The sequence below is a fragment of the Colius striatus genome, chromosome Z (assembly GCF_028858725.1).
Source record: "Colius striatus isolate bColStr4 chromosome Z, bColStr4.1.hap1, whole genome shotgun sequence".
Taxonomy (NCBI): Eukaryota; Metazoa; Chordata; class Aves; order Coliiformes; family Coliidae; genus Colius; species Colius striatus.
Window position 1 is genome coordinate 29944066 of NC_084790.1, and position 24260 is coordinate 29968325.

At 42.5% G+C, this 24260-nt stretch overlaps 1 protein-coding gene across 1 annotated transcript in view; it reads left to right on the top strand.

Moving 5' to 3' along the window:
* Window positions 1-7101: 7101 nt before the first annotated feature.
* Window positions 7102-24260, top strand: part of FBXL17 (F-box and leucine rich repeat protein 17) — a 270206-nt gene continuing 253047 nt past the window's right edge. The window contains exons 1-4 of the mRNA XM_062017981.1: window positions 7102-8104; window positions 14037-14159; window positions 17022-17279; window positions 18042-18173. Of these exons, the coding sequence (XP_061873965.1) occupies window positions 7295-8104; window positions 14037-14159; window positions 17022-17279; window positions 18042-18173 (1323 nt within the window). The 5' untranslated portion in view covers window positions 7102-7294. The remainder of the gene's footprint in view (window positions 8105-14036; window positions 14160-17021; window positions 17280-18041; window positions 18174-24260) is intronic.

Genomic DNA, 24260 nt, shown 5'->3' on the forward strand with positions numbered 1-24260 from the left:
ATAGTAGAGATGCATCAATTCAAGGAAAATATTAGAGAAATGGGAAGAATTTTATATATGAGATGTATATGTATGCTTAGTGTGTATAGATCTCAAAATATCAGACATGAAAGAAACATAGTTGGGCACCCTCATCAGTATTTCTGCAGGAAGTACTAGTATGTGACAATAAATCACAGTAAATCACAGAATCTTAAGGGCTGGAAGAGACCTCAAAAGATCACCCAGTCCAACATCCCTGCCAGAGCAGGCCACCTACAGTAGGTCACACAGGAACTCATCCAGGTGGGTTTGGAAAGTGCCCAGAGGAGACTCCACAACACATCTGGGCAGCCTGTTCCAGTGCTCTGTCACTCTCACACTGATGACATTTTTCCCTGTTTCTTTGGAATCTCTTGTGTTCCAGCTTGTACCCATTGCCCCTTGACCTACCATTGGACATCACTGAGAACGGCCTGGGTCCATTCTCCTGACATCTACCCTTTATGTATTTGTAAACATTAATGAGGTCACCCCTCAGTCTCCTCTTCTCCAAGCTGAAGAGCCCCAGCTCCCTCAGCCTTTCATCACAAGGGGGATGTTCCACTCCCTTCATCATCTTGGTGGCCCTGTGCTGAACCCTCTCCCTGTACTCCTTGAACTGAGGAGCCCAGAAATGGACAAAATATTCCAGATGTGGTCTCATGAGGGCAGAGTAGAGGAGGAGAAGAACCACTCCCGACCTACTTCCCACAACCCTTCTGTGGTGATTTAGCCAGGTGCCCACCAAGTCATAAGTCATATCCCTCCCCCCCCCCGAAACTGGACAGGAGAAAGATGCTGTGGTGTGGGCTCCTGTCTCCCTGCGGGCTTCCAGGTCCATTCAGGAACTTGCTCCACAGAGTCACAGCCTCCTTCAGGTATCCACCTGCTCCGGTGTGGGCTCGTCCAGGGGCAGTGAGTGGATCTCTGCTCTCTGGTGGCCTCCACGGACAGCAGGTGCACAGCTGCCTTACCATGGTCTTCACCACAGGTGTCATGGTTTGACATGACAGCCGTTTCTGGTAAGGGGGGAAGAGGCTGTCAAGATGGCTCCTGTAAGTAGTTGCTCAAAACTCTCCCCAGCTCTGAGCCAGACCCACTGCTGGGGCTGAGCAAATTAGACACCTCCACGATCACTTTTTAAGAAGAAGCTGGAAGAGGAGGCTTCTTCCTCCTTTTTCTTCCTGTTTCTTCCTTCTTCTGTCCCCTTCTTCTTCTGGCTAAGGTCAGTGATGAAAGAGAGGAGGAGGTGTGATAGAGCAGAGACTCTCCTGCATTCTATGTAGCGGACTGGTGAAGCTGAGATTTATTTTCATTTCTTTAAAGACCCTGCATCAGTGGTGGAGACTCATTTTGCTAAAGCTGACCCTGGACCAGGGGCAGTGATTCACTTCATTAAAAGGCCCCATGCCAGGGACAGGGACTATGGTCGTGAAAGGAAAAAATTGAACCAAAATGGCGTCAGAAACCGCAGGGTAAAACTAAGGACATTACCCCCCCCACATATGCTATCAGGGTGACCTGGGTTGGGGCTTGTTTGGGCTTGTTTGGCTCGTTTGGGCATGTCTGGGCATGTTGGGGTTTGTTTTGGTATGGTTGGGGCTTGTATCGAATGGAGCTGCGCAGATGTGCTGGAATTTTCCGCTCTCCTCCCTACTCTATATAAACCCTCCCCGCCGGGGCCTCGGGGTCGCCTCCTCTATCTCCTGCGTGAGGTATGAGGCGGCCCGGAGCTTCGAAATAAAGCCACCTCGTGCGTTTGCAGCAAGCTGGTCTCTCGTCTTCCTTGGGGTGATCGCCGTCCGGTACACAGAGAGAAAGTTCCGAATAGGGAAGCTTTCAGTCGGAGGAAGCCATGTCCCGTGGGAGGGACCCAATCACTTCACTGCAGACCCTGAGCCAGGGGCAGTGATTTTCTTCATTAAAACTATGGCTGGAGCAGGCCATGTCCCGTGTGAAGGACCCTGTATCAGAAGAAGCCACAGCTGCTGGGAACAACTCACACTAGAGAAGTTTGTTAAGGACTGTGTCCCGGGGAGGAACTCTGTGTTGGAGCAGGGGAAGAATGCCAGGAGTCGTCCTCATCTGAGAAGACAGAAGCAGCAGAGCTCATCTGTGAGAGACTGACCACATCCCCCATTCCCTGGCCCCTGAGCCATTGAGAGGGGAGGAGGTAGAAATATCGGGAGCAGTGAGCTCCCAATGGGGAAGAAAGGAGGGATGGGGGGAGATCTTAAAGTGCCAGTTGTCATTTTCTCATTATCCTACTCCCTTTTTGCTTTTATTCCGTTATGTTTCTTGTAGAATAAAGTTTCTTACTTTCCTCTCTAAGTTGAGTACTGGAGTCTGTTTTGCCCGGAACCATAATTGGCAGCGACCCCCACTGCCCTTGTCTTAATCCACAAAAACCTTCATAGAATCCTAGAATCATAGAATGGTAGGGGTTGGAAGGGACCTTTGGAGATCATCTAGTACAACCCCCTTGCAGAAGCAGGTTCATCTAGATCAGGTCGCATACGAACATGTCCAGGCGGGTCTTGAAGACCTCCAAGGATGGAGACTCCACAAGCCCTCTGGGCAGCCTGTTCCACTGCTCCGTCACCCTCACAGTAAAGTGGTTTTTTCTTATAAACCTTGCTTATCTTTTTACTCCCATTTTGCTGGGGCTTCTGCCATCCTAACGAGGGTGGGGTGAATGGGGGGCACTGAGCGAGAGACTGTCATAATGCTGCTATGCTAGCTGGGCCAAACCACAACAACAGATAGGGGAGTCTTTTTTTCAGGGCCTAAGCACCTCCTCCCCCTCCATCTCCACTGACCTTGGTGTCTGTGGAGATGTTTTCATAATCTCACTCTCTGTTGCTGCTGGTGTTTTGCAACGGGCGCAACAACTTCTTCTTAAATATGTTATTCACAGAGGCATTACCTCAACTACTAATTGCCCAGGCCCGGATCAGCTGCAAGGTCCATCTTAGAATTGACTGGTCAGCTACAGGGGAAACTTCTAGCATCTCCTTGTTTAAAGAAGCCACTCCTGTAGCTCCTCCTGCTACCAAAAAAACATGGCCCAGGCAAAACCACTACACCTTCTAATACACCCCAGGATGCCATTGGCTTTCTTGGCCATGAGGGCACATTGCTGGCTTCTGGTCATCCTGCTGTCCACCAAGACCTCCAGGTCCCTTTCCCCTACACTACTCTCTAAGAGTTCATTCCCCAACCTGTACTAGTACATGGGGTTGTTCTTTCCCAGATGCAAGACTCTACACTTGCCCTTGTTGAATTTATCTGTATTTTTCTCTGCTCAACTCTCCAGCCTGTCCAGATCTCCATGAGTGAGAGCACAGTCTTCTGAGGTGTCAGACACTCCTCCCAGTTTAGTATCATCAGCAAACTTGCTGACAGTGCTCTCTGTTCCCTCCTCAAGGTCATTAATGAATTATTGAACAGTATCGGTCCCAGCACCAACCCGATTGCACTAGATATAGGCCTCCAAGTAGACCCTGTCTGATTGTTTATAACTCTTGGCCTTCTTCCCTTTAACCAGTTAATGATTCACCTCACTACCTGATAATCCAGCCCACACTTTCTCAGTTGTGCTGTGAGGATGCTGTGAGAGACGCTGTCAAATGCTTTACTGAAATGGACATAAACTGCATCCACTGCACTACCACCATCTACCCACCTGGTTATGTCTTCATCAAAGGCTATCAGGTTGGTCAAACATAACTTCCCTTTGGTAAACCATGTTAACTGCTCCTAACAACCCTCTTGTCCTTTAAATGCTTGGAGACAGCACTGAGGATAAGTCATCTGATTCATAGGCAGACAGGTAAGTTTAGGTTATGGAAGCTTGCTTATTAAAACTTACAATATTAGTTAGAAAATTGCACATATAGTTTTATGAAACTGCTAGTCTTGTAAGCCCACAGAGCTGTTAGAAAGACACAGCTATTTCTTGTAACTTAACTACTGTTTAGTGCTGATAGTTTCAAGACTGGTATGTACCTAAATGAAGTTATTAATGCTTAGCCCTTATAGTTGCAAGACTGATATGTACCTGAACAAAATTATTATGGCGAAGCTATTATGTTAGTTCTACATTTGAACATTTGGACATTGTATACCACTGATAATTACAAGGCCTGCCTAGCCCTAAACAAAACTGTTATGTGGGATGGCAGAGGTTTTTAGGCCAGTCTTCATCTCATCCAAGGACGCAGGAATAAAAATACATTGCAAGGAAAGTGTGGATCTTAATCCAACAGCAATCCCTAATGACCACTGAAGGAAGCAAGAGCACACCGAAAGAAACAAGAGATGCGTAACTTGGGTGGACAAAGACAGGACTATAGGTGGGCCCTTTCCTGGAAATAAGATGAATATTCATGTTTGTTGTAAATATAAGCTGAAAATCCAAAGGCTGATGTGGGCATGTTTGGTGGAGAAATCCCCTGTGTTCTCCAGCACTACATAAAGAACACCTGCTTAATAGTCTCATTGACTATTGAGTCCTGACTGGCTTCTTCACAGCATCAGTTCCAGCAGCTTTCCAGGGATGGAGGTGAGTCTGACTGGTCTGAAGTTACCCTTCTCACCCTTGTTGAAGACTGGAGTGACATTTGCTTTTGTCCAGTCCTCAGGTTCCTCTCCTGTTCTCCATAGCTTACTGATGGAGAGTAGTTTAGCAATGCTGGTGCATCCCATGGATCATCCAGATTCCTCAACTGATCCTTAACCCAGTCCTCATCAAACAAACAAAATTCCTTCTTTAACCTAACTTCCTCTGGAGTCTGGGTCTCCTGAGGACAGTCTCCAGCAGTATAGACAGAGGCAAGGAAGGCATTCAGAAACTCTGCCTTCTCTGTATCCTCTGTCACCCGGGCACCCGCCTCATTCAACAGTGGGCCTACATTGCTGTCATGGTTTGGCCCAGCTAGCACAGCAGCACCATGACAGTCCCTCGCTCGGTGCCCCCATTCACCCCCACCCTCATTAGGATGGTGGAGGCCCCAGTGAAATGGGAGTAAAAAGATAAGCAAGGTTGTTGTGGATTAAGACAAGGGCAGTGAGGGCTTGCTGCCAGTTACGGTTCTGGGCAAAACAGACTCAAGTACTCGACTTTGAGAGGAAAGTAGGAAAGTTTATTCTACAAGAAACAGAACGGAATAAGAGCAAAAAGGGAGTAGGATAATGAGAAAATGACAACTGGCACTTTAAGATCTCCCTCCCCCATCCCTCCTTTCTTCCCCATTGGGAGCTCACTGCTCCCAATCTCTCTATCTCCTTCCCCATCAACGGCTCAGGGGGGCAGGGAATGGGGAATATGGTCAGTCTCTCACAGATGGGCTCTGCTGCTTCTGTCTTCTCAGATGAGGACGACTCCTGGCATTCCTCCCCTGCTCCAATACAGGGTTCCTCCCCCGGGACACAGTCCCTAATGAACTTCTCTGGTGTGGGTTGTTCCCAACAGCTGTGGCTTCTGCCGATACAGGGTCCCTCACACAGGACGCAGTACTTGATGAATATCTCTGGCATGGATTCTTTGCCACGGTTGCAGCAGTTACAGGGTCCCTCTCTCAGGACAAGGCCTCTTCTGGGCATAAGTTTAATGAGCTGCTTTGTTGTGGGTTCCTCCCCACAGTTACAGCTGTGGATATTGGGTCACTTCCTCGGGACACGGCCTGCTCCGGCCATAGTTTTAAAAAAGAAGATCACTGCCCCTGGCTCAGGGTCTGCAGTCAAGTGGTTGGGTCCCCCCCACAGGACACGGCCGGACTGTCCCTGGCTCGGGGCCTTTAATGAAGTGAATTGCTGCCCCTCGTCCAGGGAAAGCTTTAGCAAAATTAGTCTCTGCCCCTGATATGGTGTCATTATTAAAATGAGCCTCTACTGCTGATGTGGGATCTTTAAAAAGATGAAAATAAATCTCAGCTTCACCAGTTCTCTCCATAGAATGCAGGAGAGTCTCTGCTCCAGCACACCTCCTCCTCTCTTTCATCACTGACCTCGGAGTCCGCATGGTTGTTTCTCTCACTGTTCCTACTCCTCACACCACCACCAGCCAGAAAAAGAAGGGGCAGAAGAAGAAGGAAAAAGATGGAGGAAGATGAAGGAAGAAACTTCCTCTTCCAGCTTCTTCTTAGAAATGATTTTGGAGGCATCTAATTGGCTCAGCTCCAGAAGTGGGTCTGGCTCAGAGCTGGGGAGAGTTGCAAGCTACTTCTTACAGGAGCTGTCTTTACAGCCCCTTCCCCTTTACCAGAAAAGGCTGTCATGTCAAACCATGCCTCTAGCATTAGTTTTATCTGCAGTCTATTTGAAGCCCTTTTTGTTGTCTTTGACCCCCCTTGCAAAGCACAAATCCAATGAGGCTTTAGCTTTCCTAGTTGCCACCCCACAGCTTCTGATGACAGTTTCACATTCATCCCAAGTGTCCATCCCTTACTTCCATGCTACACTCTGGGCACCTGCAGTTGAGGTACAGTGGTTAGGGATGAGCACCCTCAAGAGTCAGGCACTCAGTGGTGGGCCTGGTTCTGGCTGGACAATTATGTAAAGCAGTTGAAACCAGGTTTTTTTTTTGGAATGTGTTGGTGGGTAGAAAGCACACAGAGAAAATCTGAATCTCAAATCAAATCTTTTGAAGGTCTCAATGCTTGTATTACCTTGCCACTACAAAAACACAGCTGCAGTCCTGCAGAGCTGCATACATTGAGACACCAGTAAGAGCCCTCCTCCCCGCAATTTAATTCAGGTTACATACACACTATCTATTTATAGCACATACACACATATATTACATGCTTATATACCATCTCTATAAATCTGTATTTAAACAGAGGTTTAAGCCAGGCACGTACCCTGCCTGTTTGGACGCGAGGGGCGCGCAGCGCCTCTGCACCCACACGCGCGGGAGGCGGGTGCTGGCAGTCATCAGCGCCTTCGCAGCGACACCGCCGTGGGCAGCGCCCCGCCAGCCCGCTCCCCTTCAGCTCTCAGCCCCGCCGCTGGCGGCAGTACCACCGAGCGGCTGCCAAGCCGCGAAGCACCGCCCCTCGCCTCACCCTGGGGAGGTCAGGGCAGCGGTAGCGGAAGCTTCTCCCTCCCGGCGCCGCGTCCCGGAACCAGCCCCTCCGCCGCGTCTTGTCCTGTCCTGTGCTCTCCTGGCCCAGCCCCGCCACCTGCCACTCCCGCCGGAAGCATGACAGCGCCTGCCGCCGCCACCCGCAGGTGACACCCCGCGGGCCATTCCGCCTCTGCCGCCTCCTATATGGGCCACCTGCTCTCGAAGGAGGCAAACAGCCTGAGCCGGGACCGCCGCTGCCGCCGAGGGAGGAAGGTGTCGCCGCGCAGCCGGAGCTGCTTCCTGCGCGGGCCCTGCATGCTCTGTTTCATCGTGCACAGCGCCAGCCCGCCCGCTTCAGAGCAGCCCCTGTCCGCCGGGGATCCCCTGCTGACCCCGCCGCCTTACGCCACCTTTGCTGCCGCCGAACAGCGCGCCGCCCGCTGCCTCCTCCGCCTCCCCCCCGCCGCCTGGGAGCCGCGGGGCCGTTGCCAGGGCCTCCTCCTGTCGGGCCTGCTGCCCGCGCCGGTGCGGGAAATGCTGGGGCCGGCGAGCCCGCCCGGTGAGGTCGCCTCGGAGATGATATGCAAGCGCAAAGGTGCTGGCCTGCCCGCCTGCCCGCCCTGCAAGCAGGCGCGCAGCGCGGCCGCCGCGGAGCCTGAAGCCGCTGACTGCCAGTGCCCGGCAGAGGCGCAGCTCTGCGCCCTGCCCACCGCCGACGGCTGCCCGGCGGGCGGCGGGAGCGCGCCGGCCCATGGCGCCGCCGGCGACAGCAGCGACGAGGGGCAGCCCGCCTCACCGCAGCCCGCCTCACCGCAGCCCGCCTCACCGCAGCCCGCCTCACCGCAGCCCGCCTCACCGCAGCCCGCCTCACCGCAGCCCGCGCCGGAGGAGGAGGAAGCGAAGGAGGAGAGAGGCTGCGAGGAGCCGCGGGAGCATCTCGGTGACTGCAGCGGAGAGCAACTGTCGGCGCCGGCCCTGGACATTAACCAGCTGCCGCCCTCCATCCTCCTCAAGGTGGGTCGTGAGGAGAGGGACAGGAGGGGACGAGACGGGAGGAAGCCACGCAGCCTCGGGCTGGGTCTGTTCCCTGGAAGGCTGTGGGCCGCTTCGGCGGAGTGTGGGAGCCTGAGGCAGCCGGCCCTGCCCTACCATCTCTGGCCGGGTCTTGTCACCACCGGCGAGGCGGCCTGCCGGGACATGGAGTGCCCTTGTCACCGCGACTGCCTGAGCAGCCGCCCTTGCTCACTTGGTATTTGGGAGATAAGTAGGCATCAGTGCCTGTTTTTCCTTTTCTTGGGGTATTTTTTTCCCCTCCTTTTTTTTTTTTTTTTTTATTTTTTGGTTTGTCGTTGTAAATAGCACTGTGAGTCTCCAACAGGAGGTGAAGACAAAACTACTTAAGAAGTTCCCACATAAACATTTTTACTTCTACCTGTTAACCTGGTAACTTGTCCTTTGTAGGTAGCTTCTTCTATAAGTGATAGAGTACTAAGCAGAAGGGGCTGTCACTGTATTTAGTGCTGCTGTGTAGGTCAGAGTTCCATAGACAAGTTTGCAATATTGACTGGGAAAACAAATAGTATACCTGTGTATTTTGAGCCAATTTTGGCTTCACTAGTTTCACAGTCAGCCTGAGTAGGCCTCTTAAACTACATGCTTTTATAACTGCTTGCTCTTTGTTTTCAAAGAACAGTCTCTTTCCTGTACCTTTGATGCCTTTTGATTCCTCTAACACTGTTCTGAGAAAGTCTTTCTGTTTTTAAAGCTGCTCTGTGGATCTAGTCAGCTAAATCTTGGCTAAAAAGATGAGTCCATCTGAAAATTAAGCCTATGATGTGTTTCCATACAAGCGAGCCTTCAAATTTGGGGGAATAGGGTTCCAGTATTAAAACAGTTTACTCTGGGGTCAGATGGTTAAACTTCAAGCAGAGCATGATGATGGAGCGTGAGACAAGTGACTCATCCTGTTCTTATGCTGCTAGTTCTACAACCCCGATGTAGAAAGTACTTCTTTGACTCTTGTTGCCAGACAGTAGCAATCTACTGATCTGCTGTGCACAAAAAAAAAAAATAGTTTTGAGGGGTTTTTGGTTGGTTTGGGATTTTTTTTGTTGTTATTTTTTAGGTACATATCAATGTGTTAGTAAGGAAGGGTACATCATATTTCACAGGTGCGCTATTGAACCTTCTGGTAAATATTTAAGATTATCATATCTGAATTTAATCTATTTGGTGGTTGTGGAATTGAACTTTGTCTTATAGTGGCAAACAGTATTTTTCAGAACTATTGGAATAATTTCTGATATTCTGTTGGTTTAGGCTTTGAAACTGGACTGGCTTGATTAGTATGGCTCAAACACTTTTTCTGGTCAATAGTATCAGTACTTTTCTGTGGTCACTTTAGTACTCAGTTTCACTTTCTCAAAAATATCAGTCTGTAATTGCCATAAACCAGTTCTTTTAGTAGTGAAGGTATGTCATGTCCATCTCACCTGTGGACTAGTTTACATGTTTTTTCCGTATGTTTTTCTATTTTATATTGACCTAGTATCTCATTTGTATCTCTACTTTCAAGGTTATTTTTTTAATGTTCTCTACCTTACACAATGATTTTTGTCTTTTTAGTCTCTCTGTAGTCTAGCTCCTTCTACAGTGTTTTTGAGAAGCCTGCCCTTAATTCTAGCAGATGGAACCAATCTGCTCACCTGCTTTTTCTTTCTTTTTTTTTTTTTAATTGTGTCATATGGTCATCATTTAATCCCAGCTGGCAACTAAGTACCAAGCAACCACTCATTGTGATTTGTTGCACAGTAAATAAGTATTTTGCTTTCCACAGGTGTGTGTGAAAGGTAGCTTCCATGTAAGCATTGTTATGTTGTAAGGTTGTCATGTTAGGGAGTGAGTTACTAGTGGAGAAGGCTAATATATTGAAATGAAGTTTCTGCTTTTCCTAGAGACAGATAGATGCCTTGTCACTCACACCCCATGGCTGATAAAACTTTTCTTAATGTTATTTAGGTGTTGCTTGGATTGCTCTACACACCCAAGACTATATATATTACTGCATAAAGAAATCTAATAGATTACAAATGGTGCAGTATTTGATTGCAAAGTAAATGGAACATAACTCTTGATTTCAGTTCCTATTAATTTGTTTCTTTTGGTCAGGGTGTCTGACCTGTGTTTGATCTTTCACAGATTTTGCTGTGTTCTAGTGTCTCTTTTCAAACTTTTGTGGTGATTCAGAAGCAGCACAGGTGTCTTTTACTCCCAGCCGTACAACTGTCTTCACTAAAACTTTGAAAACCCCTTCAAGTAGAGTTATTCTGCTTTTCTGTCAGACTCTTTCTTTCCATTAGTATGAAAGTTATGGTAGCAACATCTCCTGTAATTTCTTAGAAACTAAATTTATGTTTTACATTACAGCTAAGTCGGTCCATTAGCAAGTGTCTGTTAAGGGTAGCGTAGCTCTCAATTTTATAGCTTCTGACCATGTGTTTCTGCCACTAGCTTTGTGCTCTGTAGAGTGATCATGCAATGGTATAGTGAGTGGATTCAGCTGGTTAATCTAACAGCAATGTAACATTGCAAAACTTTTCCTCAGGATCAGCTGCCTCAAAAGACTTTATCTGCGTATAGTCAATAATTCCAGCGCAAAAATCCAGGTAACAAAGAGCAAGGGACCAATAGACTGTTCTTACTAATAGCAGCTTGTCGTAAGAATCTTTCTGTAATGTGAAATCACACCATCACTTTTTATAGCTACACATTTTTTTGTTAATCACAAGAGCAATTTTAACTTCATTCTCTTCACGGTGTACTGAGGCTTCCTTGAGAGATGTGTGCCTTGAGTGCTCGTATCTTTTTTGCATATACTCAGATGCTCAAGAATCGTTTCCCTTATTGAGTTGAGGCTATGTGTGAGTGACATGAAACCTTTTCAAAGCTAAGTAAATATTTCTCTGTCCTTCTGTTGAAGGAGCCCCGAAAGAACTTATCTACACAGGAATGCAGATAATGCCTGGACTTTTTTATTATGCACCGCGAGGAAACATGGAGGATATCTCCTCTAGTCATGCTTCGGCCTTAGTTGCAATTTTCAAGGCTTTTATGCATTTCAAACAAAGAACTACGTTTGCTGACAAAAGCATGCATAACATGTCCATCTTTTAATTTGCCCTTTACCTTGATTGGTTCCTAACTATTATAAAATTTCTTAATATCATAGTGATTGGTTAAACACTAGTGGAAAAAAAAGATAGTCTGTTTGTTTTAGTAAGAGCTAGGGTAACCTAAAAAATGCATATACCAGAGTCTTAACAGGTCCCAGGGTCTTGTCTTAACAGGTCCTTATCATTTGTGGTATGCAGCTCTTGCAATTTGGGCGTTCTGTACCACTTACTTAAGTGGTAGGTGACTAAGCTATTTGCAAGTGCTTAGCAAATTGATTAAACGATTAGCAAGTGCTTAACAAGTACTTATCTAGTTCTTGTGGTGTTAACTAAAATAATTTTATATCTGCAACATTTCCATTGTCTTCCTTTAATACATGATTCTGTAATTTTCTGAAATAGAATGGAGCAACCTTTAATAAACATTAAAGCACTGGAAGCTTAACTTCTCTATGCTTGCAATTAACCACTAACATGTTTAACAATTCATAGTAAAATGTCATGTACTAAACAAGATCCTTTTATTAAATGGTACTTTAGAATTATTTTTGATAATGGAGCTTCAATGAATTGCTGTAAAAAATTGCACCAGGATGATGAAGCAATTGAGCAGTTCTCCAAGAATGAATGTATCAGGTTCATTAGGCACCATAAAAGGTTTGCATTTACATTTTAGTGTTCTTCTATTGTTAATACTGTGAACTTTTTGGTTTCAAACAAATCTATCTGACACAGTGTAGTAAAACCGATTTCATAATTATCCTTCTTGAATGCAACAGGTTTTTATTGAGAAAAGAAAGCTTCATTCACATCATTACTCTTCTAATTAGACAGATTAGAATGACCTTTCAAATGAAAACATGTGATATACAGATTAATTAACTTTTTATAATCTCGCTTCTGCCCTGGAGTTTATGGTCTAGATTTTGTCATGTTCATAAAACTATAACTTGCTCCTAAAGTTAATAATATCTTTAAAGAATGATATTAGTAATCAACTGAATTTTCTTGCCTCTGTTCTTGAGGCAGAAGGGTTTTAAGACTGCACTATCAGTAACTCCTAGAATGTGGTTTTTAGAATTAATTTATTTGTGATTTAGGATTGTCTTTTGATAAAATTATTTCTTGAGTTATTCTTATATTTGCTTTATATTTGATTTATGGGATATGAGTTCTTGTTTTTGTGAAATTTGGTGCATGCACTATTTTCTAGTCTTCTACCATTTTTCATAGTTACATTCATGTGTGCACAGTTACGTATCTCCTTCACTTGACTGCACTTTGAGGAGCTTAGTAAGGCCAAAGTTACCAAATACTGACAGAGAAACTAATTAATACATGGGTTTGTGGTATTTAAATCTAATATTTTGCAAAAAAGTCCCATAGGGTGTTTAGTGGTTTGTTTTTCTTCACTTGTTCCTACTGAAAGGCTAGCACAAAAGTTCAAAATAGTCCATTTGGATGCATAGCTTGAAATACACAGCGTACATCTAACGGAGAAACGGTGAGGAAGTGTGAGGTATGTAATGACCTAGATGTTAAGGCATATCACATAGGGACTTAGTGGTAGACAGTTACACAGGAGAACTTTTGTTTCTAGCTTTTCTGGTTGGAACTTTCAATAATATAAATCATCAGCATCTTCTTTCCTTACCCCATACATTGTCTTACAATTTATTTATTTCATAAAATTGGAGAAAGCCCCTAAACTTGGTCAGACACTGCTCTTTGACAGTCTGAAGTGTGCTGTGCAAGGACTTAGTTTACCTGGATTAAAATCAATGGAAATATCACCTGATTCAGAATTGTGGATTGCTGCAGTTGTGTGCAAATATGTGAAAGATAGCACTGTGGAATTACTTGCATTTTGTGACTTAAGGGTAAACCAACTTGTTTACGTGATCTTTCTCTTGTAAGAGATTTATGTAATTGTATCTATCAAGGACGTAAAATTGAACTGTTTGACTTGAGTTCGGCACATTCAATGCGGTCCAACTGAAAGCCGGCTGTATCTGTTAGCTGACTTTTGATGTTTTGGGCATTGCATTTTTAGATTTTCTTTTCACTCTATGATCTTTAATGAGCCTGTGTGCATATTTAATTAAGCAAGAGCTTGACAACTGACTATATCTGGCAGGTATGATAAGTCCATCAGTGTTGAATATCATGGGTGTTTATCCTTCAATAGGATGGAGCCTGGAGGCCCAGAAAATCTTTTGGTTCCTTTGAAGGGGAAGAAAAACCCACTAAGATCTTAACTATCACTTGAAAGGCTGAAGCAGGAGGCACTGATGTCTGGGTGAGCACAGATTCACTGTCTCACACCACCTTTCCACAAGACTGTTTGAGTACCTTTATGATTCCTCTCTTGAATTGAGTTGAGAAATGAAAAGTTTTTCTAGCTGAATCAGAATAGGAATTAAAATACCTTTTAAATGATTTGCAAGTAAAATTGAGGTAATATTTATGTTTCTAATCCTCTAGATATGCCACCTCAGAAGAAGATTTGAAATTTGGTCTAAAAATGAGCACTTAAGTTGGATACATGCTGTTGGTTGTGCTAATGTGACATTAATATTGTGAATTGTTCTGGGATGTAGGTTTTTTTTGCTACTGTCCTTGACTAACCAAGTTGGGGGTAAGTTCTAGAGCTTTGTGTTGCAATGCATATTAACAATTCTCTGCTTTTAGAAGACAAATTAGTAGTAAAACATTTCTGTGTCTAAAATATGATTACTTCTGACCAAAGATACTGTTTTCCCCTTTCTTTACAGATATTTTCCAATTTATCCCTGAATGAGCGTTGTCTTTCAGCATCATTGGTCTGTAAATATTGGCGTGACCTCTGTTTAGATTTTCAGTTTTGGAAGCAACTGGATCTCAGTAGTCGTCAACAGGTAGGAAGGTATTATTGTGTAAAAAAAAAAAAAAAAAAATGTTTTGATGACTCAGAATTTGTTCTTAGAAGTTTTATTCCTTGTTGTAGTGGTTTTGCCTGGGCCAGGTTTTTTGCTAGCAGGGGGGGCTACATAGGTGGTTTCTTTAAACAAAAAGTTGCCAGAAGCTTCCTGTGTAGCTCACAGGGTTAGGGCCAGTCAATTCTAAGCTGGACCCTGCACCTAACCCAGGCCTGGCCAATTGGTGATGGAGGTAAAGCCTCTGTGAATAACATATTTGAGAAGGAGAAGAAGTTGTTGTGCAGTTGCAAAACTGCAGCCGCAACAGGGAGGGAGAATGTGAAAACATCTCTGCAGACATCAAGGTCAGTGGAGGAGGGTGCTTAGGCACTGAAAAGGCTCCCCGTGGTGAGGACCATGGTGAAGCAGATTGTCCCCCTGCTGTCCATGGAGGACCACAGGGAAGCTGAGATCCACTTGAAGCCTGTGGAGGACCCCATGCTGGAGCGGGTGGATGCCTAAAAGAGACGACAAGACTCCGTAAGAAGTTCATCCTGGAGCAATTTCCTGGCAGGGCCTAGGAGTTTGTGGGGAAAATGCCCATGCTTGAACAGGTTTGCTGTCAGGACCTGTGTGTTGTAGTGGTGCAAGCTATATTCATTCAAAGATTTAGAGATGTACATGGGCAACATAGTACAACCTACAGATTTGACTTAAAGCCACCCTTCCTTTCCTAGCTACTTTCTTATGATGCTTCTGCCTATGTAATCACCCAGAGCCCAATTGATTAACTCACAGCACCTGTTTCTGATAATTAGAAGTAGCTTACCAGCTGCATTAACTTGTCCCTACCATATTTATTCACGGTGGCTGGTCCAAGTCATATTTGTGCCTACACTTGTGATCCCTTGAGGGACTCAGGCTGGAGCAGTCTGTGCCTGAAGGACTGTATTCCTGGTGGATGACCCACACTGGGGCAGGGTGTGAGGAGCTGCCCCCATGGGAGACTCCATGCTGGAGCAGTTTGTGAGGAGCTGCAGCCCATGGGAAGAACCCATGCTGGAGAAGTTTGTGAGGGACTGTCTTCCGTGGGAAGGACTTCACAGTGTGAAGTGTGAGGAGGCCTCCCCCTGAGAAGAAGCAGCAGCAAAGTCCACCTGTAATGAACTAACTACAACCCCCATCCCCTGTGCTGTTGAGGGGGCAGGAAAGGGAGTCCCAGGAAGACGAGGGGTGAGGGGAGTTGTTTTTAAGACAATTTTATTTCTCATCTTCCTGCTCTTATTGTTTCTTTAATAAATCAAACCTTTTCCCCCCCTTTTTGGGTCTATTTTGCCCGTGACAGTAATTGCCAAGTGATCTCTCCGTCCTTAACTCACAAGCTGTTTGTTACATTCTTCTCTCTCTCTCCACTGTCCAGTTCAGGAGGGGGAGTGATTTTATGACTGGGCATCGAGCTAAACCACACTTGTCCAAAGCTAAATAAAATAAACCCACGAAATTCTGATGTCTGTGCTATCAGGAGTTTTTCTACTGGAGGCTAAAAATATCTGGACTTTTAGATCAGCTCCTTTTAAATGACTTTATTTTGACTGAAATATTTTTGTTGTTAAATAGTGTGAGGATAAGTACTGTTTGAAATGAGTTGTGGGTTAGCTGTCTCAAGTCTGTCACATCTTGTATTAGTTGAAAGACACATGTGAGGCTTTCAGAAGATGCTCTAGTTTGAAGATCTAGTTTGATGATCACCTCACTGGTGCTTACTCTGTTAGTTTTAACAAAATTAGTTCAACTTTTCTTCAGTTTATGTGGCTCCTGCTGATCAGAAGGTAGTTTGTGTCTTAAAACATAGCTTAAAAAGGCCTTCGACTGATTGTAGAATTTTGTCTGGACTTCATGGATTTTATATAGTGAGATTTTTACCGAGTCTAGCCTTAGATTGTTGTAGATAACTATCCTTCTTGGAAAAGTTTTTAAATTATTTAATTTAAGTATTCTTGAATGGTAAAATAATTACATCACTTCAGTTTTTTTGGAACTAAACCTTGGAAGTGAGAAAGTGCTATGCACTGTGTCTTACCAACTTCAGTTTTGCTTTAGTTTAAAAGCTTGAGCATGAAGAATATAATATGTTTCTTACTTACTTTGTAGAACTGCTTTCTTTTAAAACTTTTGACATACTAGCTATCTACAATGTATACAAGTACAAAGGAGATAGATTTTTTTTCTTTAAAAGAATTCTGGGAAGATAGTGCGTGTATCTGATTTAATGGTCTTTCAGTGTAGACTAACACTTAAAATATTCAAGTATTCTGTTTTAAAATTATTAAATGAAACAGGAGTAAACTTCTGGGTTTTAATTAGCTTTTTTTTTCAGCTACAAAATTCTTTCATTTTCTTTCCTTCTGTTCACTGTTACCTATGATAGCTTTTCATTGTAATAAGCCCGTTGTTACCTGCATCACCATAGTATTTGTCCATTGGCACCTGTTTTGGGATTACTGAGAAAGCCTAAGGAAGAATCTGATGCATTTCAGAGACGTATAAATCCTTTTCTTCTCTATAAATGCTACCTAAAGTATGTAAGTAGAGTGCTACTAGGACAAACAAATCTGTTTTTCCTAAAGGATGGAGAATTGCTATGTCTTAAATATGAAGAGGACCATTAACGATTACTCTCTAAAAGTTTGCAGTAGAATTCTTTAAAGATAACTGATTATACTAGTATGCTGTTATTTTGGAAAACATCTTTTCGTTTTCCCAATAGCTTATAGAATTTCATCTTACAAATAGCTAATTGTGCTAATGAAATTAAAGATATTTATGAAAAAAGTTAAATTCGAATATGTTTTTTCTTTACAGGTCACTGATGAGCTGTTGGAAAAGATAGCATCAAGAAGCCAGAATATTACTGAAATCAATATTTCTGATTGTCGCAATGTATCTGATACAGGAGTATGCATATTAGCAATTAAATGTCCTGGACTCCTAAGGTATACCGCTTACAGGTGTAAGCAGCTCTCGGACACTTCTATTATTGCAGTGGCCTCTCAGTGTCCTCTTCTTCAGAAAGTGCATGTGGGCAATCAAGACAGACTCACTGATGAAGGCCTGAAGCAGGTAACTCTCTATTCCATAAATTTCTTTTGTAAATTTAGTGTCTTTCAACTTCTTATCAAATGCAAAGAGGAACATGGAAGAAGGTGCTCTTCCAGGATTTAATAATCATATGACATCTTCTACTTGGAAAATTGGTTTATGGACATAGTCCCTTGGTGTAGTAAATGTACTTGTCTGGAGACTGCACATAGCTTTATTTTTTTTTTTTTTTAAATCCAGGGGTTAAATGAACCATTTTATAATGAAATCCCCAGTTTGACATCCTGTACTTTACCTCTGGATGACTTAATCCTCCTAAGCTTAGTTGTATTTCGAACCAGTGTTTAAGTAACTCTTCTTAGCATTGTGAAAGCCAAAGGTGGCCAAGGTCCTTTATTTCTTAGGCAGGTAGGAAGGTTCCATCAACTTGGAGTTGTGTTAAAGCAGCATTTAGGTAGGGTAAGCCAGGAAGTAATTACGTTAAATATGCCAGTGGTCTAGCATACAGGCATCGTTAGCTACTTATGTATATGCCCAGTGAAAAACTTTGTTCTTATGTGCTACTCTTGGATCCATTTTATTCACTAGTTAGCAACTTTATTTTGCCATGTATGTAATTACGATCTTTCTTGTTCTTGTACAATACTTACAAAACTTGACAGACAATTTTTAAGTGGGAAGGTGTGGAGAAGCAGAAAGAAATCCTACTCCTCCACCTAGTCAAATTGTGACTTTTTATTTTTTGCCCCACTTAAATACTTGCTTTAATTTCATTAATTGCAGCTGGGTTCAAAATGCAGAGAATTGAAGGACATTCATTTTGGACAATGTTACAAGATCTCAGATGAGGGAATGATCATTATAGCTAAAGGCTGTCTGAAGTTGCAAAGAATATACATGCAAGAAAACAAATTAGTAAGTACATGGTTTGTTGTTTTTTTTACACTTTCAATTTTGATGTGACATTCCGGGAGTAATTAATTGGGAAATTGTGTGTGAAGATGTTTAGCTCATACAAAATGTTTCATAATGCTCAGTTCATGTAAAATGTGTCATTTGCTCATACTAGTACATTTTTCTTAAATAAAAAGTGCAAATTTACCTAAACAAAAACGTTTTTGGACGTTGGAGTCTTAATTGCAAATAATATGCTCTGATAATCTTTTCTTGAAATATGTCACTTTCTCATCAGGAAACAGTAGACTACTGTGCCTATGCTAGTAGAAGGATGTTGTTGGGGAGTAATAATCTTGTGTCCTAATTATAAGCACTTTCTGAAATGACAGTTTCTAATGTTGAAAGCCATTATCTTTTAAATGGTGTAGTAGAGCACTGGCTTTAATTAATTAGCTGAAAAATTTGTTTGCAGTTGAATTCTTAACTGTCAATTGCTGTCAGGGTTATAACCTTTCATTTTGAAAACCGATGAATTGGAATATATGAATTTTATTTCTAAGAAGACAAGCAGATACTAATGCCTAAGATAATTAATTTGAAAATGGTTTCTATTTTTTAAGAAAAGCAATTTATTCATTTTTATCAGAATTGTAGGAAGTTGAGAAATAGGAGATAATAACAAAAACTAAGATCTCAAAATAGTTCATATGCGAAAAAGGGTGTGTTCTCTCCTTGAGAACTGTAAAAATTAATCATTGTTATATTAATCTTAATACATTAAAATATTTTAATTAAAAAAAGAGATAAAGTTACAAGAAGCTTGGAAGTAAAGCATACTCCTGCAGAAATTAACTGGAGAAAGGTAAGGAAATTCTAAGTATTGTTTATCTTTGCATGAAAGAGGAAAAAATTGTTGTACGTATTAAATGTTGGCATAGTTTTTATAAATATGTCCTATGCTGCTTGCCATTGAAGTTTATCTTCTTTGTAGTCTGACATGTAGCCTAAGAAGATGAGTTTATAATTTTTATCACTTAAAAAAGTTTTGTGGTTTTATCTGGAGTGTCATCTAAATTCTCACTTGAAACAGGACATAGAAAATATTTTTCCACTTTAAAGACAGTCAGGAGTGTTGTTCTTCACTTGAAATTTTGGTTGCTGTCATGGATGCTGGTGTGGAATCCTGAATATTTTGATCACTTAAGTAATTTTTGCTAATGGCTTTGACAGTGTTTAACAGAGTTTGGTGGCAAGGTTCACTCTGTTACTGACTACATGGAGTAAATATATGAAGGAGAATTGGATTAGGATTGGTTTAGAATGATATTCACAGATCGCAGATGCAAAAAGGTAAGGGAGATCCTCCTATTGAGTCAGGAGGTTCAGAATGGGCTCCTTTGCTTTCTAAACTCCTCCTCAGAGGGGAGTCCAGGTGTGGCTGGATCCAGCCTTAGTCCCAGACTTGGTCAGTGGTTTATATTTAACAGGTTATATGTGGACACTTGATCCTTTGTATCACTTATATAAGATTTTGAAGTTTCAGCATGCATATTATCCACAATTTACTTACTGTTGTAATAAGGAGTTTCCTTGCCTGGCTGTCTGTTGAAAATTCATTCTGAATTTCAAATCCTAGGTTTCCCAAAGCAGAGTCTCAGGCATTGAATCACATAGAAATGAATAATAGTACAACAGCAGGATTAACTGGAACTATGTGCCTCTGGAAAGGGAGAGACCACCTGATGAAGGAAACCCCATGGCAATTATACCTTTACAGACTATGTAAATGCATTTGTTCAGTAGTAACATTTGGGTCTGTGATCTTCACATTCCTCATTGTATCTTTTCTCTGCCTCCATGCAGACCATTATTTTGTCTAGTTGCAGCTGCTGTTGATGCTTGTAGCTTCCTTCTGGTTTGGCTTTGAAGGCCTCGTTTTGCTTAAGTAGGTACGAGTTCAGTAAATCTTGGTGCAAGTTTACAGCTTGCGGCCTAAGATTCCAGTAAATCTGGCTACTCGTGCTAAGTAAGTGAAGCTAAGCCGATAGCATACTAAATTACACAACAGTATAACTCTGTTTCATTCTATTTAAAGCTAACTTATTTAAGTTAAATGACTAATGTCTCTTAACATAGAGAGGCATCCCTGCTTAAGGGAAGAGTTGTGGTTGTTAGAAGATCTTGTTGCTTCGAAGAGCAACATTGAGAGGTGTCGCTGCTCTAAGGGAGATCGTGGCTGTGCAGCCACGCTGCCTAGCAGCAGGAGCTCAAAGATGTCTCCCTTAGGCTGTCATATTCATGGGATAAAATTATTGTCTCAGTCAGATTGCATACAGTGAGAGAGGTATGCATTAGACTCCTTGTACTGAAAACATTTTCTGTTCCTTTGTTGGTTTCTGAGAGCAGCTTTTGGCCCACTGTGGCTTAGGCCTTTACCTACTTTGAAGTCTGTATGAAAGTACTGCTAGTTTGATTAAGGGGGGGTCGAGTGCATTTATCACACCATTCATCGTGTTATCTTATTATTGGAAATGTAACATTACTTTTTCATTGGAAGTAAGGGCATGTCCTGTTTAACAAACCTGATCTCCTTCTATGACAGGATGACTCGCTTGTTGGATGAAGGAAAGGTTGTGGATGTTGCCTACCTTGACTTTAGTAAGACATTTTACACTGTTTCCCACAACGTTCTTTTAGAGAGCTTGGCTATTCTTGGCTTGGATGAGTTTACAGTTTCCTGGATGAAAACCTTGTTAGATGTTCGGTCTTGTAAGTTGTGGTCAATGGAGTTAAATTCAATTGGTAGCTGGTGTCTCCCAGAGCTCAGTGCTGGGGCCACTTCTGTTTAACATCTTTATTAATGATCTCGATTAGGGGTAGAGTGCAGATGGCACTCTATTTACACTTAGTAAATTTGCAGTTGACACCAAGCTGGGTGGAAGCGTTGATCTGCTTGAGAGTAGGGAAGCTTTACAGAGAGATCTGGATAGACTGGATGGCTGGGCCAAGGCCAATCCCCTGAGTTTCAATAAAGTCAAGTGCTGGGTCCTGCACTTGGGCCACAACAACCCCCGCAGTGCTACAGGCTTGCGAAGGAGTGGCTGAAAAGCTGCCAGGCAGAGGGGGACCTGGGAATGTTGGTTGACAGTGGCTGAACATGAGCCAGCAGTGTGCTCAGGTGGCCAAGAAGGTCAATGGCATCCTGGCCTGCATCAGGGACAGTGTTGTTGGCAGGAGGAGGGAGGTGATCATTCCTGTGTACTTGGTGCTGGTGCAGCTGCACTTCAAATACTGTGTCCAGTTTTGTTCCTCTCTCTACAAGGACATTGAGATACTGGAGAGGATCTAGAGGTGGGCTACCAAGCTAGTAAAGGATTTAGAAACAGCTGAGGGATCTGGGGCTGTTTAGCCTGGAGAAGAGAAAGCTCAGGGGAGACCTTATTGATATCTACAACTACCTGAAAGGAAGTTGTAGCGAAGCAGGGGTTAGTCCGTTCTCCCTAGTAACAAACAGAACAAGAGGTAAGTTGTACCAGGGGAGGTCCAGGCTGGATGTGAGGTTGAATTTCTTTACTGAAAGGATTGTCAGGCATTGGAACGGGCTGCCCAGGCAGGTGATGGAGTCACCATCCCTGAAGGTCCCTGGAGCAACAGTTGGATGTTGCACTTAGGGAAATGTTTTAGTGGTAGGGCTAGGACAAAGGCTGGACTCTATGAACTTAAAGGTCTCTTCCAACTGAAATGATTCCATGATTCTATAAGACAAAAATACTTACTGTCGAATAGGAAACTTCTTAAAATTATTTTGTCACTTCTGAAAATTTGTTAAGTGGTTTATCAAAAGTAACCCTTTGCGTATTTTTCACGAATGTAGGGTTTTTTATTGTCTCATGTTTAAAACTGCTGCCCCATCTTATTTTTTCAGGATAAAATGAACCGTTGGCACACCTGATTTATCTTTGTAAAGGTGAAATTCAGCTCCTTAAACCTTGCTTTAGAAAAATAAACATGAAATAAGTTATAAAGCTGTTATAAACTCCAGGGTGTTGAATCTTTAGAATAAAATAACACTGGGATGATTCCCTTAGTTGACAAGGCTGCAGAAACTGCCACGCTTTCCCCTTGCTAGGGGCAAGAGACTTTCAGACCTTGATAGAAATGGATGTTTTTTAATGCCATGGACTTAGCTTAAAAGGAATTAATGGTTGGTGGCAAAAGATAATCCACTGTTAGATTTTTCTAATTGTGAGGGCTACTTTTGTTTTTAAGACAGCCTTCTAAAATAAAACCACTGTTAATATTTGCTGTAGTATATCTTTCTACTCTTCAGGCAACACAGTTCAGTTACTTACTTCATCTGTTGCTAAGTAACTCCATTATCAGACTGTTGAGCAGAGACAGAGAGAGGAGAATTTATGTTCTGATTGTTTAATATAGTATGCATTTCACAGACAAATAAACACTTTCCTTTCTTTGAAAGGCTGCTTATGTCATGGTAATAAGTGAAAGGTGCAAATTATAAATGGATGCAAAGGATATGTGGAGGAAAAAACTAACACTGCAAGGCTAACAATGACACCAAGTAGTTGTTATTTGTGTAACTGTTTATTATTTGTATCTCTTCAAAATATGTTTATTTTTCCTCTGTCCTTTGAATGGAAGAGCAACTATATGCAGAAGCTCTTTTATGAAGCATACAGGTTGAATTTGGGAACCTAGTGAACATCAAAAATTAAATTGCAGGACTTACAAAACATACCAGTAAGTTGTTATTCCTTTTCTGTCCCAAAGTAATCTAATACTGTGAAACAATCTCACAGAAGTTCAGTGTAAACAGAAGAACAGACTATAACTCTCAGACAAAACTAGGAAATTTGCTAGCTTCTTAGTTGTGTTTAATCAGACGTATTTAACCGTTATGGTTGGAATTGAATACTATGATTGTAACTTTCACGTTTGCCTCATTTGAATGGTTAGTGCGAGTGAAGCTGGTGGAAGATGAATTGGTTAATTACCAACTTCTTTTTGTCCTTCCACCCCAGACACGTCTTGAGCTGCAAAATCGGACAACTACTTCTCACAAACATGCAATACTCTCGCTGAGGCAGAGTGAAGCTGTAGTTAACCTGAATGGTCAAGAAAAATTAATACTTTGCAAGAAAAAATAACACATTGCAACCTTTGCTATAAAAATGGAGCCCTAAAAGTTTTTAAAGACTTTTGTGACCCCTTTCTGTAGTGGTTTTGCCTGGGCCAGGTTTTTGGTAGTGGAGGGCTTACAGGAGTGGCTTCTTTAAACAAAGATCTGCTAGAAGCTTCCCCTATAGCTGATAGGGCCAATCAGTTCTAAGATAGACCCCACAGCTGACGCAGTTCTGGCCAATTAGTGATGGAGATAATGCCTTTGTGAATAACATATTTAAGAAGAAGTTGCTGTACAGTTGCTAATCTGCAGCAGCAACAGGGAGTGAGAATGTGAAAACATGACTACAGATACCAAGGTCAGTGGAGAAGGAGGGGGATTCTATGAGGTGTATAAACTGCATATCATCTGTTGATGAGAATTACTGAACTTAAACATATATATAAAGAACTTTGTCACTAACAACAAGTAAAGGAAAGATACTTTTGTGGAAAAATATTTCTCAAGAGTGTAATTTCCCTTGTTTTCATCCTTTCTTCTTGGTGTATTACATATACTGTTTCAATTTTTACTTAGAATTATTTCTCTATTTAGAAAAATTTCAGAAAAAGAATTGTCTTGCCATGCTCCTTCATGAATATTTCCCTAAAATACTTTCTATCTAACTTATTTCATTAAAATTTTGAAAAGCTGTTCCAGACTTTTCCTCTTCTTTTTTTTTTTTTTTTTTTTTTTTGTTGTTAAAAACTTAAGTTCTACAGAAGTGCTGCTCTGTAGACACAGAATGCTCAGACAGGACTACTTGCTGCCAATACTGAGATTGTCTTCTCTACTGTATATCATAGCTTTTGATAATGAAGCATCATCTTCAGTCAAGTATTAAATTGGAGCTTTCTAAGGCAAAATCTTGCAAATGATGATGATTATGTTAGCTGGAAATTGTAAAGCCCCTCATGGATTTT